At 32.0% G+C, this 15353-nt stretch overlaps 1 protein-coding gene across 1 annotated transcript; it reads left to right on the top strand.

Moving 5' to 3' along the window:
- Nucleotides 1-10231: 10231 nt before the first annotated feature.
- Nucleotides 10232-14571, top strand: LOC132629030 (pectin acetylesterase 7-like). Its single transcript, XM_060344776.1, has 13 exons — nt 10232-10276; nt 10372-10449; nt 10569-10642; nt 10860-10987; nt 11086-11168; nt 12161-12290; nt 12371-12450; nt 12556-12642; nt 12900-13024; nt 13117-13177; nt 14016-14072; nt 14168-14245; nt 14470-14571. The coding sequence occupies exons 1-13, from the start codon at nt 10232-10234 to the stop codon at nt 14569-14571; spliced, it is 1128 nt and encodes a 375-aa protein (XP_060200759.1).
- The last annotated feature ends 782 nt before the right edge of the window (nt 14572-15353 follow it).

The following is a 15353-nucleotide window of genomic DNA, read 5'->3' as shown; positions in this document are numbered from 1 at the left end:
CCGATCTTTAGCTTAAAATGACGACCACAACTTGTACTACAAATTATCCTTCATGAGCTTCGGGATTCGGGGCCTTAAACTTGGTTGATTCTCTACTTTCTCTCTCTATCTCTCCTCTCTCTCACTTTCTCTCTCTAAAAATCTGAAATTTGTTAATATGGAGGCTGCTAGGGTTTTTATTTTCTTTATATACCAATGGGAAAATGGGTTGACCCAACTTGAAAACGGGTTGGGACCTTTCTGTCTTAAAACGTCCATATATCCCTATGCCGATGTCGCCTGTGAACCCACGACCTATGGTTGGAAAGGTATTTCAATTATCTACAACTTTAATTCTTTGAGTTTTCCTAAATTCTCAACTTACGATGGGGTTATGGCCTCCCGAAGTCAGGTGACCCGAAACTCAACTGCGGACCAAAACACGCCCATGTTACGGTCCCGTAACACAAGGGACGGATCGTAACTTGGCGTCGTACCTTGTTGAAAATTTCCAGAAAGTTTCTGGAAATTTTCCCCATGTTACGGTCCACTGTTACGGCCCGTAACACAAGGTACGACCCGTAACACGAAGGACGGACCGTATCTTGATGAAAATTTCCAGTGAGGTTCTGGAAATTTCGTCTGTGTTACGGCTCACTGTTACGGCCCGTAACACGAGTTACGGTCCGTAACTCGTCACCGTAACGCAGACAGATTTTTCCAGCGTACAGGCTTCAGTCAAATGGGCATAACTCTTTGCACAGATGTCCGTTTAATCCCCATAATATACCGTTGGAAAGCTATTTAATAGGGCTACAACTTCCATCAAGGAAGTTCTTCCATATTCATAACGGATCAAGGAGTTATCACTGCCCGAAATAGGCCTATCAACTCACTAGAACTTTAATGATTTAAGCTTAAACTTAGTTCCAAGATGCGGGGTGTTACATTCCACGGCTACAAAATCCCTTTCTTTGTGCCTTTTATATTCTTTCATTTATTCTAATTTGATTTTCTCTTCTCTTCTCTTTTCCATTCCACTTTATTTCCTTAATTCATTCACCTTAATTTCTTACTAGTAATCATAAAAATCATAGCTTAATATCCGCCTTAATTGCGAAATCGAAACTTTCATCTTTTCATCTAATATGCCAAGAACAAAATGACAGAAGTTTGGACCCGAATCTGTTTGAAAAAACCATTCAAGTTCAAGATTAATAATAATAATAATAATAATAATAATAGTAGTAGTAGTAGTAGTAGTACTACTACTACTATTACTAATAGTAATAATAGTAATAGAGATCATCAAGAAATTTGACTACAAGTTGTGATAAAAAAAATACAATTAATAATCTAATAAAATAGAAGCTTAACGATATAAATTGGACGAAAGGATGGACAAAATTGGGTGTCAACATGGGGCTATTAGAAATAAGGGTATATTAGACCCCATAGGTGGATGACAGGGGTATTTGGGAGCTCAAAGGTGGATGACAGGGGTATTTGGGAGCTCAAAGGTGGATGGAGGTTATTTTTGCACTAATTCTAATAGTTCGAGAGTATTTTAGGCTCTTCTCCGTTCTCTTTACTATTCTCATACACTATTTAGTACGGTACTACATTGTTAGTTTGTCACTTTGTTTAATATCATTATCAATTACTCACCTCTAAAATAATGTAATATATATATATATATATATATATATATATATATATATATATATATATATATATATATATATATATATATATATATATATATATATATATTTCTAGTACTCATGAGACATTTTTTATTTTTAAACTTATATTTTATTGTTCCAATTTTTCAATTATCTAAATTTATCAATAATATTTTTGAGTATTACTTCGTTACTTTTTTAGTTTTTAAATAATTTAAATATAGAGATTATATTACTATCTCTATCCCCGGCCTTTTGTAGATCATTTAGTACTGTAATATACTAATTAGTTTTTCCATATTAATTTGACCTATCACTGATACAATTTCCTATTTAATAGTACTAAACGATGATTTTGAATTCACCCAAAGTATAAATAGGAAGCTTTTTAATTTTTAATTTACAATCCATAATATTTATTAAAATTATTTTTATATTATATGCAATAAAAAATATGTTGTTCTTCTTCTTATTTGCAATATAATATTTCATTTTAAATTATTAAACTTAGAAGTTATCTATTAATTATCAGATTTAATCAAATAAAATTAGCACATTTAGATGGGATAATCTAATTAAGTTGATTTTTATTATAACAGAAAAGTGCCTGGTCCTTATGTTTTTTTTTTTTTTTTTTTTTTTTTACGGTGTCCTTATTTTATTGTTTTTTGATTTAGCCAATAAGTTAGTCTAGTCTTGCAAAATTAACAGTATGTTCTATTACTTTCAAAAAGATAACGATTGCCAACAAATGTAGTATAATTCTCCCTTCGGTCTCAAATTATCTTTTTTTTTCTGTTTTGTTTTTGTTTTTGTTTTACACACCTCTTAACAAATATCAATTAGGAGGGGCATTTGACTACTTTACCCCTTATTTATGTCTAAGTTATAATCTCTCTCCATTAACTAGTGACTCTATTTATGTGTCATTTTCATTAATAACAAAATTCCACTAAGGGTCAAATGAGAAAATAATAATAAATTGTGCCTTGAACTTCTAAAAGACAAATAATTTGAGACAACTATTTATAGTAACCATGACAGATTAGGCATATATGGAACAACTATAATACTCACCCCGTCTCAAATTATCCGTCGGGGTTACTAAAAATAGTTATCTCAAATTATTTGTCGTTTTAAAAGTTCAAGACCAAATTGACTATTTTCCTATTTTACCCTCAGTAGTACTTTCTTATTAATGGAGATTACACATAAATAGAGTAAACATTTAATGGGGAGAGATTATAACTTATAACCTGTTTGACCAATTAATTTAAAAAACACTTTTGAGCAGCAATTTGTGTTTGACTAAGCTTTTAAAAAGTGCTTTTAAGTGTATTTTACTTAAAAGTGCTTCTGGGCAAAAGTTTTTTTTTTTTTAGCTTCTGAAAAATTGCTTCTACTACTCCCAGAAGCACTTATTTTGCCAAACACCATACCTTTTTAAAATAAGCACTTATTAAAAAAAAAAATACTTTTGGAGAAAATAATGGATAATTTGAGACAGAGGGAGTAGTAATATAAAATATTAATAAGTAATGCGATGGATTAGGAAGAAAATCATCGGTTTTGTGAAGGCCTCTGCTATTCAGCAAAGGGGCATTTTTATTTGTTCCCTTTTGCAAAGGTCTTGATGTTTTCCATCCTGCACAATTTGAAACTCGAAAGAGTTTTTTTTTTTTTTTTTTTTAAAATAAAAAGAACATTTAATTTCACCTCCAAAATTAGGAGAAATGTTTTCTGAGAACTCTCTAATTATGAAAATTATAAGAAAATAGTGAATGATGTGATTATTTTGATTTGCTTTTCTGTTTGATTTTTCATAGCTATATTTCTGTCATTAGCATTTTATTTTTCTTTCTGCACGTCTTACATTACATATTTTTTGTCCTTTGTTATTATAGAATTTTTACTTCCTTTAGATCAACTAATCAACTAAACATCCAAAAAGACGTACCACTGCACGAAGCGCGAGTTCCTTGACTAGTTACGTATAAGCTGAGGGGGCGAATTATGCATTATAGTGAACATTCTAGGAAATTTTTCATTCTAGGAAAATTTTCCCTTAGCGCCCGATTGTACAACCTGAACACGCCTAACGCTCAACGCTCGGGGCTCGCATAAAATTTCTTACACAAATTATGTGTCAAATGCCTCAGTTAATAGTATTGACCCTCATAATTCTTTATTAAATGAATGATGCTTAATTGTTTTCTTCATCTATAGAAATAAGGCGATTAAAAGTAACTCAAATAACAAACCGTAGTATTGCACATTTACTATATGAGAACACTGTGGGGGTAAACATTACTTAACATTTTTTTTAAGAATACAAAGGCGAATTTTACATCTTCACTTGCCATTAATCTTCACATTTTTGTCCAATGTCTCAAAATTATCATTGTTTATTATTTTGCTATTTGAAAGTAAATTTATTTTTATTCATGAAGGAGTGATTTTCTAATTATAATTTGATAAATTTTATTGATTTTTTTTGGGAAGGTAAATTGCATAGTATGCTTTGAGAAATTGTGATTCTTTTATTGTTTGAAATTGAAAATTAAGAGGTTAGAGTTGGTTTGCATCTCATAATAACTTTTAAATCATTGCATTATTTATACTTATAAAATCATGTTAGAAGTTTTGTTTTCTATGAGTTTCTTTAATCATGTTTTAAATTTGTAAAATTATTAATATATTTTTTATAATATTTGTGTTATTATACTATTTTACAATATTATAATTTAAAATTAAAAGATCGATGGGGCTTACAAGTGTCTCGCCCCGTACTAAATAAAACGCCCCGCCCTCATGCCCGCCTTTTAAAACACTGGTGCTGAATGTCATTTTAACTAATTAAAATGCCAGAATGCTTTGCCTTACCGAAAGACCAACTAAAATAGCTAAGCATCCAAAAGAATCAATACTTATCTTTAACTGAGACCTTCAAGCTTTAAAATCTCCGAAAATATGTCTCTAAAACAAAGCATAAATCCATCAAACTCAAATAATCACAGTTATTCCCTATAAATTTGGATCCATACCCAGCTTTTGAACCACTTTGAAACCTTACAACTACAACAACAACAACCTAGTAAAATCCCATCAGGTGGGTCTGAGGAGGGTAGAGTCTACGCAGACTTTACATCTAACTTGTGACATGTATAGAGGCTGTATTCGATAGACCCCCGGCTCAAGTAGAGAAGAAAAGAGAGATGAAAAACATCAGTAATAATAGGCAATAATAACAACCAAATAATAAGATGATAGTGTGAAATAAACAATCAGATAGTACTAGGGATCTAATAATAAGCAGACAAAACAAAGTTAGTATCACTCCTAGTATGGGAAAGTAAATCGTGTGCAACTGATAAGTTGGTATTTTACCAACTTATTTCTTCTTTAATCTTAGATTGTTGCTATGTTTTGATTGAAAAAATAGTGCATTTAATGTCGTTTACTTCCATTTTATAGGTTTATGTGATTTAGAAGTGATCGGAAGAAACCAAGTCAAAAAGAGGCCAAATTGGACAAAAACTGCACAGTTTTGCAAAACTGTCAAAAGTGGACAGTTTTGCAAAAACGGGACAGAACTGCAAAAAACGGGCAGAACTGCAAAAACTGAAATTTGGGGCATATTTTGTCATTTTTGGAACTTGAAAAAATGAGGTAATTACAAAAGAAAGAGAAGGGAGCAATTTTATTCATCTTTTGCCATTTTGCAAGCTTGGAGGCTAGGGTTCATCTACACCACACTTTGGGGTTGAAGATTTGAAGATTTGGTTGAGCATTTCTTAAACCTTTAATTCATTTCTTCAATCTCTTGTTTTGTATTGTATATCTAAGTGTGTAGTATTTCATTTCAATACTTGAATCTTGTTTATGAAAATATTCTTGATTAAAGTTTGGATTGAATCTCTTGTTATGCTTATGTATTGAATGATTTTTATTTCTAATGAAGTGGGTTTATTGTTTTTCTATTAACTCTTCATGCTTAAATATCTCCTAATGGTTGCAAACATTATTTGTGCCTAAGCACTTTTACTTTGCTTGAGAAAGAAAGTGAAAGTTAGGAAAAGAGTTTGATAGCAAGGATTTGGGTCATTAAACCCATCTAATAACTTGAGCTAGAGATAGGATAGTTAACTTGAGGTTGAATTGATTGTGTTTAACATCACACTCTAAGGCTTGAGAAAGCTTAGAGTGAAATTCATTGATTTGGTTGAGAAACTTTCAATGAGATTTTAGAAATCATTATCTATTAACATAGACCCGCTCTTAGTTGTAATATCATAAAATATATTGGATCGTTACTTGAGTGTAATTTCCTTTGTATCCATGCTTGTGGCCATTGATCAATTTACTTGCTTTCTAGGTTAGTTTATATATTTTCGCATTAGTCATAAATTTCTCAAAAACCCAAAATATCATTTATCGTTTGGCAGAGCTTAGTTAGTAAAAATTCCTTACTTTCTTAATCGCCTAGCACATTGTTCCCTGTGGGATCGACCCCGACTCATAGTTGGGTAAATATATTGCATACGACCGTGTACACTTTCTCTTTGAGGAGTGTATTTGGACGTTATCAAAAATGGCGCCGTTGCCGGGGAACAATTTGGCGTATTTGAGTTAGTTTGGGATTTAAGCTAACTTGCTTTGGTTCAAACTTTCATTGCTTTAAAAAAAAAAAAAAAAAAAAAAAAAAAAAACTGACCAGTTTTGCAGAATTGCAAAACTGTCCAGTTCTGAAAAACTGTCCAGTTTTTGCTTCTGCAGAAACTGTCCAGTTCTGAAAAACTGTCCAGTTTTTTATTTTTTTGCAAAAACTGTTCAGTTTAAAAAAAAAAATGGCATCATATAATGATAATTGGTCGGATGGTAGTTATGCATACTTTGATGACCCTTGTCTTTATTGCGGAGGACCACACTCATGGCAAAATTGTTTGAATTCTTCCGGGGGCGGGTTGTGCGCACAATCCCAAACCTATGAGTGGAGTATATGTGATAGATGTGGTGGTCAAAATGGTCATTGGGATAATTGTGATTATTTGTCCTTCCCTTCCCCGAACCCCCACTATGACTATTCTAGTTGTGATTTTGATGATAGTAGGGATAAGGAAATGGAAGAAGCCTCAAATGCTCAAAATGAGAGGATAATGCTCATGTTAGAGACCATCCTTGAAAAAGTTGAAAAACAGGACTTAGCGGTTAAGGACTTGAGGCAACCACTTGATGACTTGAGGCAAGCAATTAATTGCAATGACAAAGCTATTCACATCTTGGAGGATCAAATGAAATTATTGGTTCAGATTCATAATGCTCAACAACTTGAGGATGTTGAAAGTAGGCAAGAAAGTGACCAAAACATGAATGTCTCCAAGAGTGAATTTCTACAAGCTTTGAATGACTCTCAACTTGAAGAAAGCCTTGACAAAGTGGAAATAGTGAGCCAAGATTGGCTTATGTCTCAAGCTCAACAACTTAGAGCCTATGGGGATCATCGAGAAGACATTTCGAGGATGGTGGAAGAATTTGTAAAAATCCATGTTGAGCAAAGGCAAGAGTTGAAGGAACTTGAAATTGCTATCCGTGACTTGAAAGCCGAATTGAATGCAAAAGTTGAGGTATGCAATACTCAACATCAAATAGTCATGTATAGTAGTTTTAAGTTAGTTTCCAATGAAAAAGTGGTCAACATTGATTTTCAAGAGCTAATGATAAATTGCCAACCGACCAATCCAAATATAATGCAAGATGCCGAAATTGAAGAAATGATACTAGAGTTGCATAAAAAAGTTCATATAATGGTTTTTGAAGACTCTAGTTCATTTTTGGGTGAGGATGTCAAAAATGAAGTGAATTTGAAAATGGAGCGCCTTAGACCACATTCCAACCATTTTTCAACATTGTGCTTGGTTGATGATATGGAAGTTGAACTAACCGAGCCTATGGAGAATTGTGAAAATGAAGAAGAAAGCGTTTTCATTTTGAAGTTTGCTATGCCAAGAAGACAAAATGGCATGCCTCACTTAAGGGCCAAGAAGTGCAAAATGCGATACCCGAAAGTTGGCCTCGTTTTTCTGCCACCGCCCCATGAGCGCCATCATGATCTTGATTCAAAGTTGGGGCGCAAATTCATATCTTCCAAATGGAAGGAAAAGTGGTAAAGGTAACCGTCGTGCCGCGACGTTAAATCAAGCGCTTGGTGGGAGGTAACCCATCGTTTTAAAAGTTTTAAATCGTTTTTGAAATTTTATTTTTTAGAATAGTTTAGTTTATGGTTTTTGACTAATCTACAAAGTTTCAGAATTTTTGGAGTTGTTTTGAGCATGTTGGATATCCGGACAGCCCCTAAAACCAGTTAAAAAAAAAAAAAAAAAAAAAAAATCTGGTGGCATAACCTGCGAAACGTAGGTAATACCTGCGAAACGCAGGTCATACCTGCGAAATCGCAGGTCTGGTCGCATAGTGTGACAGAGACAAAAAAAAAAAAAAAAAAAAAAAAAAAAAAAAAAAAAAAAAAATCTTTCGCAGGTCGTACCTGCGACTCGCAGGTCATACCTGCGAAATCGCAGGACGGGTCGCAGGTCGTGCCAGTGAGCAAAAAAAAAAAAAAAAAAAAAAAAAAAAAAAAAAAAAATTTTTTTTTTTTTTTTTTTTTTTTTTCTCTTTCCTTACTGTTTTATGTTTTGTCTGATTATGTGCAGTGAGGACACTACATTGTTTGTAGTTGGGGGTGACATGTGATAGCTAGCACATTATATTTTGGTTATGCTTTATTTGTAACCTTGTCGGGCTTGTTTTGTGACTGTCGTTGTGGCTGTGGATAGACGTTGTTACAAATGGAACTTGCTCAAATTTCTGAAAATGTCGTTCTTTTGGCATGTTGTGGATTAGTCACTTTACTTAATTTATTTTCATTCTTAGTTAGGTAGTTTAGGAGTAAAAATGGTATTGGGATGTGATTTTTTTTGCCTCTTGACTAACTTTTGGCTTACTTGGTACCAACATATTTAAATCTTGGCATATGAATTCTTGATTTTTGAAAAAGAAAAAAATGATTGAAGTAAGGGTTCTTGTTGTGACTTTTAGATTCAATTTTTGGCTCTTACTTTCACTAATTAGTCTCTTTTGGCTATGAGTGACTTTTTGAGTTCATTTGTTTCAATTTGTTCTTGGATACATATTCTACTTGAGTTTTCATGTGCCATGTGTGATGAGGTTTATTTGTGAGTTCTGTTGCATTATTTGTGGTCTAGAACTTGCCCGGAATGAGTTTCAAGGTGAAATCCTAGACTACACTTGGTTTGAAAAATGATGTTAGGCCTTCATTGAACCGCTTTTGTGCCTTAAATATCCTACCCTTGCATATTCTCCCTAGTCAACCCCTTTTGAGCCTTTAACCTTTTCTTTGGCAACCATGTTACAAACTTTAACCTTTTGTTCTTCATTGATCCATCTTTTGGTACCCTACCTCCTTAAGTGCGTTGAAAGTGCAAATATAGGCTAAAAGCCTAAGTTTGGGGGTGATGGTGGCTATTTTTTACCTCGGATGGTGGCTATTTTTTACTTGAGTAAGATTCAAATAACTCCGAAACTAAAAAGCATTGAACCATAATTGTATTTTGTCAATAACAACATAATAATTACAGTTTCTTTCTTTTAGCAATGGTGGCAAGAGAGGGAAAGTATTGGAATCAACCTTTGCTGCAGTGGTTAACTTACATGTACTCTTCCTCAATCTTTCTCTTTATTACAGGCAAATAACGTACTCTCTATGTCTCAATTTATGTGGCATACTTTGTTTTTTAATTTGTCACAAAAAGAATTTCATCTCTCGAATTTATAAATAATTTGACAAAAAATCTCTTTTGACCCTTAATGAGATGATTTAGAGCCACACAAGTATCTAAGTCTTGTTTTGGATCAAATGTTTTAAAAATCTTATCTTCTTTTTTAAACTCTATGCCTAGTCAAATGATGTCACATAAATTGGGCTGGAGGGAGTGTTATTTTTGTCCTTTTTATTTTATTTTTTATAACGGTGGTGTTTGGGCGTACTTTGGCACACATCTTAATCCATTTCACCAAGTATCTGCTATCTCTTATCAGCAAAAATATCGAATAACTCTATCCACGAAAACATAGGTAGATGGGATATATATATATATATATATATATATATATATATATTATCGTTCTGGTCGTTTTCCACATGCATTCATACATATTGAAAAATTTATATACTTGTGAATACATATAAATTCTATTTCATGATTTGTCATAACTATATTCCAAAGTTAATTTCATTGACGGTTACTCAACTTTTACTTTTTTTCATTAAAACCATTAAACTTATTTTATAAACGAATAAAGTGCTCATTTCAGTATCACAAAAGTCACTAAACTTTTATTCGCAACAAAAGCAGTCACTCAACTTTGTGTAAATATCACAAACAATAATTAGGATGAAATAAAAAAAAAAAGTTGTTGTAATCCATTTGATTATTCTCATCTTGCAAGATGCTTACATGAACTCTTTTATTGGGTTATAGAATTCAGCAAAAATGTTGCCTTCATCATGTACTTCAAGAAAATTGGATCCAACATTGGTAAGAGCAATTTCATCACCAGTCTCAGTTCATATATAACTGACTTATTTTCTTATGTATCTAAAACTAATAATTTCACAAATTATAACTTGCAGTGTTTTTTCCCACAAAATTTACAACAATATATCAAGACACCACTTTTCATAATCAATTCTGCTTATGATTCATACCAGGTTTGTTTATTAGTCACCAAATACACAACAGTAAAAGCATATTCTATTAATTTCCTTTTCCAATTCAACTATAGTACTTCTTTATTTTTATTGATCAAATTCTTTTTGGTGTATTTTAGAAAAGTGTCATTTCTTTTAGGAACAGACTAAGAAGAAAATATAATCACTTAAATAGGAATAAGTGGAAGCGTATGTGAGAGAAGGAGATGCTTAACCAAAAAAAAAAAAAGGTGTTGACTCGAGGGAGTCAGCCCTTTACCACATGCCAGCAGTAATTTTGGGTTGATCATAGAGCAAACAATAGTTGCATTAATTCTATATCTCCAAATAGAAATATAATTAGCACACGTAATTTGATGTGGTTCTTTTGGTCTATAGTAGATAGTAATTTTTTTTTTTTCCTTTGGCAGAAGTGTATCATCAAGATGGCATCAGTGGTTATTCCTAGTGATTTGTTCATTGATACAAGTAAAAGCTGAGGTTTTGCAACCAACAGTTGAGAAAACGCTGGTTAAAGACGCCGTCTCAAAAGGAGCTGGTCAAATCCTTAATTAACTCTTGATAGATCAAAATGATTCGAGAAATTTTATTTGAGTAATTTTACTAACTTGTTTTGTGGTGACAAACCATTTACAGTTTGTTTAGACGGAAGTCCAGCAGCATATCATTATGACAAAGGGTTTGGAGATGGAGTCAATAATTGGGTAGTTTTTCTTGAGGTGAGCCATATTTATCCACAACTTTATTTTCATGCATCTCCGATAAAAAATCTTCGAGGCTTGAATATGAGCTAATTATCTCTTGGAGTTTTTTCCCGGAATAAAACATTTTTCCGTCTATAATCATTCACAAAATCATCCCTTAAGAAATTACAATGCAGCAATTATGTACGTTGTATATTTTTGGGTATCCAACTTACATGTTGCATACCAGCTGAAAAGTATATATATATATATATATATATATATATATATATATATATATATATATATATATATATATATATATATATATATATATATATATATATATATAATCAACTGAGTGTTCTTAAACATATATAAAGTGTAGTATTTTCTAAAACGAGCATTTCATGTATCTTATTTTATTGTCTTGCGTAAATGTCTCTTATCTTTTGCTACTTTCATATGATGTTATTTTCTCATTAATTGTCATATCAAGTGGGCATGTTGGGTTAAAGTTGAAAAGATAAAAATAACTTGAGTCAACAAACACGTTTACTTGGATGAAGATGTACGAGTCAAATTAAGCTAGATATTGGGTTTTAACAAACCGACTTTGTATTTATTTGTTTGTTGATTTAATTATTTTCATCAAACATGATTAACAATTTTTTTCTTTATGATGGCTATATCCAACATGCAAACAAAAGAAAAAAGAAACTTATTTTTCTATGATTTGATTAAAAAAAATAAAATTATAGGTCAATTTCACTACATACCTAAGTCGAAATCAGTCAATATTTTTAAACGTGTTAATTTGGATTGTGCCGAATTAAACTGTCATGAGTATATGTCCTGTCCAACCTATTTAAAATTGGGCTGGTTATATTTTATGGACTAAATTTAACATCCATATTTGCAACAACAACATCAATTCGCTTCCAAATTTCAAACCAGTGCTTAGTTTATATCATGTTTTGTAAAATATAGACTAGTGCTAATTAATAGCTTTGCACGTGATTAATTAGGGGGGAGGATGGTGTGGAAGTGTGGAAGATTGTGGACTCCGTTTTGGCAACTCCACGGGCTCCTCTAACCATATGGATAACACCCGTGTTTTTAGCGGCTTGCTAGATTACAACAAGACCAATAATCCAGGTACATATGAACATATTTTTTATATATACTTCTTATTAATTGGATAATAACGATCTTGACTAATGATTATTTTTTTCCAGACTTCTACAATTGGCACAGAATTATGATCAAATATTGCGATGGATCTTCATTCACAGGAGACGTTGAATCAGTCGATAAAGTACGTCACCACATTTGTGTTATCAAATGTAGACTTTAATTATGTCCTATATATTTATAAGTTATAGAAGTGGAATTATGGTAATATGTCAAACTTCTTTTTCAGGCTACCAATCAACATTATAGAGGTGCAAGGATTTTTCAAACAATTATGGAGGAGCTACTAGCAAAAGGAATGAAGAATGCAAAAAATGTATGGTCAATTAGTGCAAATTAAACTATCATTTTAATAAACAAAACTACAATAAGTTAAGAAAGGAGTTTAAGCGTTGTGAATTGATAGTTTGTAATATTATTATACCATCAGATTAAGTTACCTGTAACAGCACGTAGTGTTTTAAAACAAGAATGATATATAACTTGAAAAATAAAATAAATAATATAGATTAAATTGTGATGATAGTGCAAAGAATATTACTGACGGTTATCAATGGATTTTTGTGATGGCAGGCTATTCTTTCAGGCAATTCAGCTGGTGGATTGGCTTCTATGATCCATTGTGATCGTTTTCGATCTCTGTTACCTAGCACGCCTAGAGTGAAATGCCTCTCGGATGGTGGCTATTTTTTACTTGAGTAAGATTCAAATAACTCCGAAACTAAAAAGCATTGAACCATAATTGTATTTTGTCAATAACAACATAATAATTACAGTTTCTTTCTTTTAGCAATGGTGGCAAGAGAGGGAAAGTATTGGAATCAACCTTTGCTGCAGTGGTTAACTTACATGTACTCTTCCTCAATCTTTCTCTTTATTACAGGCAAATAACGTACTCTCTATGTCTCAATTTATGTGGCATACTTTGTTTTTTAATTTGTCACAAAAAGAATTTCATCTCTCGAATTTATAAATAATTTGACAAAAAATCTCTTTTGACCCTTAATGAGATGATTTAGAGCCACACAAGTATCTAAGTCTTGTTTTGGATCAAATGTTTTAAAAATCTTATCTTCTTTTTTAAACTCTATGCCTAGTCAAATGATGTCACATAAATTGGGCTGGAGGGAGTGTTATTTTTGTCCTTTTTATTTTATTTTTTATAACGGTGGTGTTTGGGCGTACTTTGGCACACATCTTAATCCATTTCACCAAGTATCTGCTATCTCTTTTCAGCAAAAATATCGAATAACTCTATCCACGAAAACATAGGTAGATGGGATATATATATATATATATATATATATATATATATATATATATATATTATCGTTCTGGTCGTTTTCCACATGCATTCATACATATTGAAAAATTTATATACTTGTGAATACATATAAATTCTATTTCATGATTTGTCATAACTATATTCCAAAGTTAATTTCATTGACGGTTACTCAACTTTTACTTTTTTTCATTAAAACCATTAAACTTATTTTATAAACGAATAAAGTGCTCATTTCAGTATCACAAAAGTCACTAAACTTTTATTCGCAACAAAAGCAGTCACTCAACTTTGTGTAAATATCACAAACAATAATTAGGATGAAATAAAAAAAAAAAGTTGTTGTAATCCATTTGATTATTCTCATCTTGCAAGATGCTTACATGAACTCTTTTATTGGGTTATAGAATTCAGCAAAAATGTTGCCTTCATCATGTACTTCAAGAAAATTGGATCCAACATTGGTAAGAGCAATTTCATCACCAGTCTCAGTTCATATATAACTGACTTATTTTCTTATGTATCTAAAACTAATAATTTCACAAATTATAACTTGCAGTGTTTTTTCCCACAAAATTTACAACAATATATCAAGACACCACTTTTCATAATCAATTCTGCTTATGATTCATACCAGGTTTGTTTATTAGTCACCAAATACACAACAGTAAAAGCATATTCTATTAATTTCCTTTTCCAATTCAACTATAGTACTTCTTTATTTTTATTGATCAAATTCTTTTTGGTGAAATGCCTCTCAGATGGTGGCTATTTTTTACTTGAGTAAGATTCAAATAACTCAGAAACTAAAAAGCATTGAACCATAATTGTATTTTGTCAATAACAACATAATAATTACAGTTTCTTTCTTTTAGCAATGATGGCAAGAGAGGGAAAGTATTGGAATCAACCTTTGCTGCAGTGGTTAACTTGCATGTACTCTTCCTCAATCTTTCTCTTTAGAACAGACAAATAACGTACTCCCTATGTCTCAATTTATGTGGCATACTTTCTCTTTTAGTCTGTCACAAAAATAATGTCATCTCTCGAATTTATAAATAATTTGACAAAAAATCTCTTTTGACCCTTAATGAGATGATTTAGAGCCACACAAGTATCTAACTCTTGTTTTGGACCAAAATTTTTAAAAATCTTATCTTCTTTTTTAAACTCTATGCCTAGTCAAATGACGCTACATAAATTGGGATGTAGGGAGTGTTATTTTTGTCCTTTTTATTTTATTTTTTATAACAGTGGTGTTTGGGCGTACTTTGGCACACATCTTAATCCATTTCACCAAGTATCTGCTATCTCTTATCAGAAAAAATATCGAATAACTCTATCCATGAAAACATATTTTTGGAAATTGCGTAGTTAACCGAGAAGGCTCAGATAGCCTGAAACTACGTTGCCACCGTAGGATAAGGGTTGTCAGCAAGGAGGCAACACATTCATTATGCAGTTTGGATCCTTACATGCTTATTATCACTTAAGTCTCATATCCCTGGTAAGGTGTGAGTGTTCTCCTGGTAGGACGCAAGTACCAGATCATGTTGTCGGTTATACTATAGCGTTCCCCACATTACAAGTAGTTTTACATACATGTACTTTCCATTGATTTACTGTTTTCAGACTTTACTCACGTTTCATGCTCATGTTCAAGTTACATTCAGTTTCGGTTCATGTCCTGTACCTATGTTGTGCCATGTTCTTCGTTTCAACAGGTTTTACATACTAGTACTATT

This window comes from Lycium barbarum, chromosome 2 (genome assembly GCF_019175385.1).
Source record: "Lycium barbarum isolate Lr01 chromosome 2, ASM1917538v2, whole genome shotgun sequence".
NCBI classification, from domain to species: Eukaryota; Viridiplantae; Streptophyta; class Magnoliopsida; order Solanales; family Solanaceae; genus Lycium; species Lycium barbarum.
This window is presented reverse-complemented; position numbering and strand designations above follow the sequence as displayed.

What these genes read in the sequence shown, in the direction of transcription:
- LOC132629030 (XM_060344776.1), top strand. Translation starts at nt 10,232, where the DNA reads ATGTTGCCTTCATCATGTACTTCAAGAAAATTGGATCCAACATTG. An exon ending in AGGAATAAGTGGAAGCGTAT is followed by an intron (nt 10,643 to 10,859) that starts GTGAGAGAAGGA and finishes TTCCTTTGGCAG; the next exon opens with AAGTGTATCATCAAGATGGC. An exon ending in CAACAAGACCAATAATCCAG is followed by an intron (nt 12,291 to 12,370) that starts GTACATATGAAC and finishes ATTTTTTTCCAG; the next exon opens with ACTTCTACAATTGGCACAGA.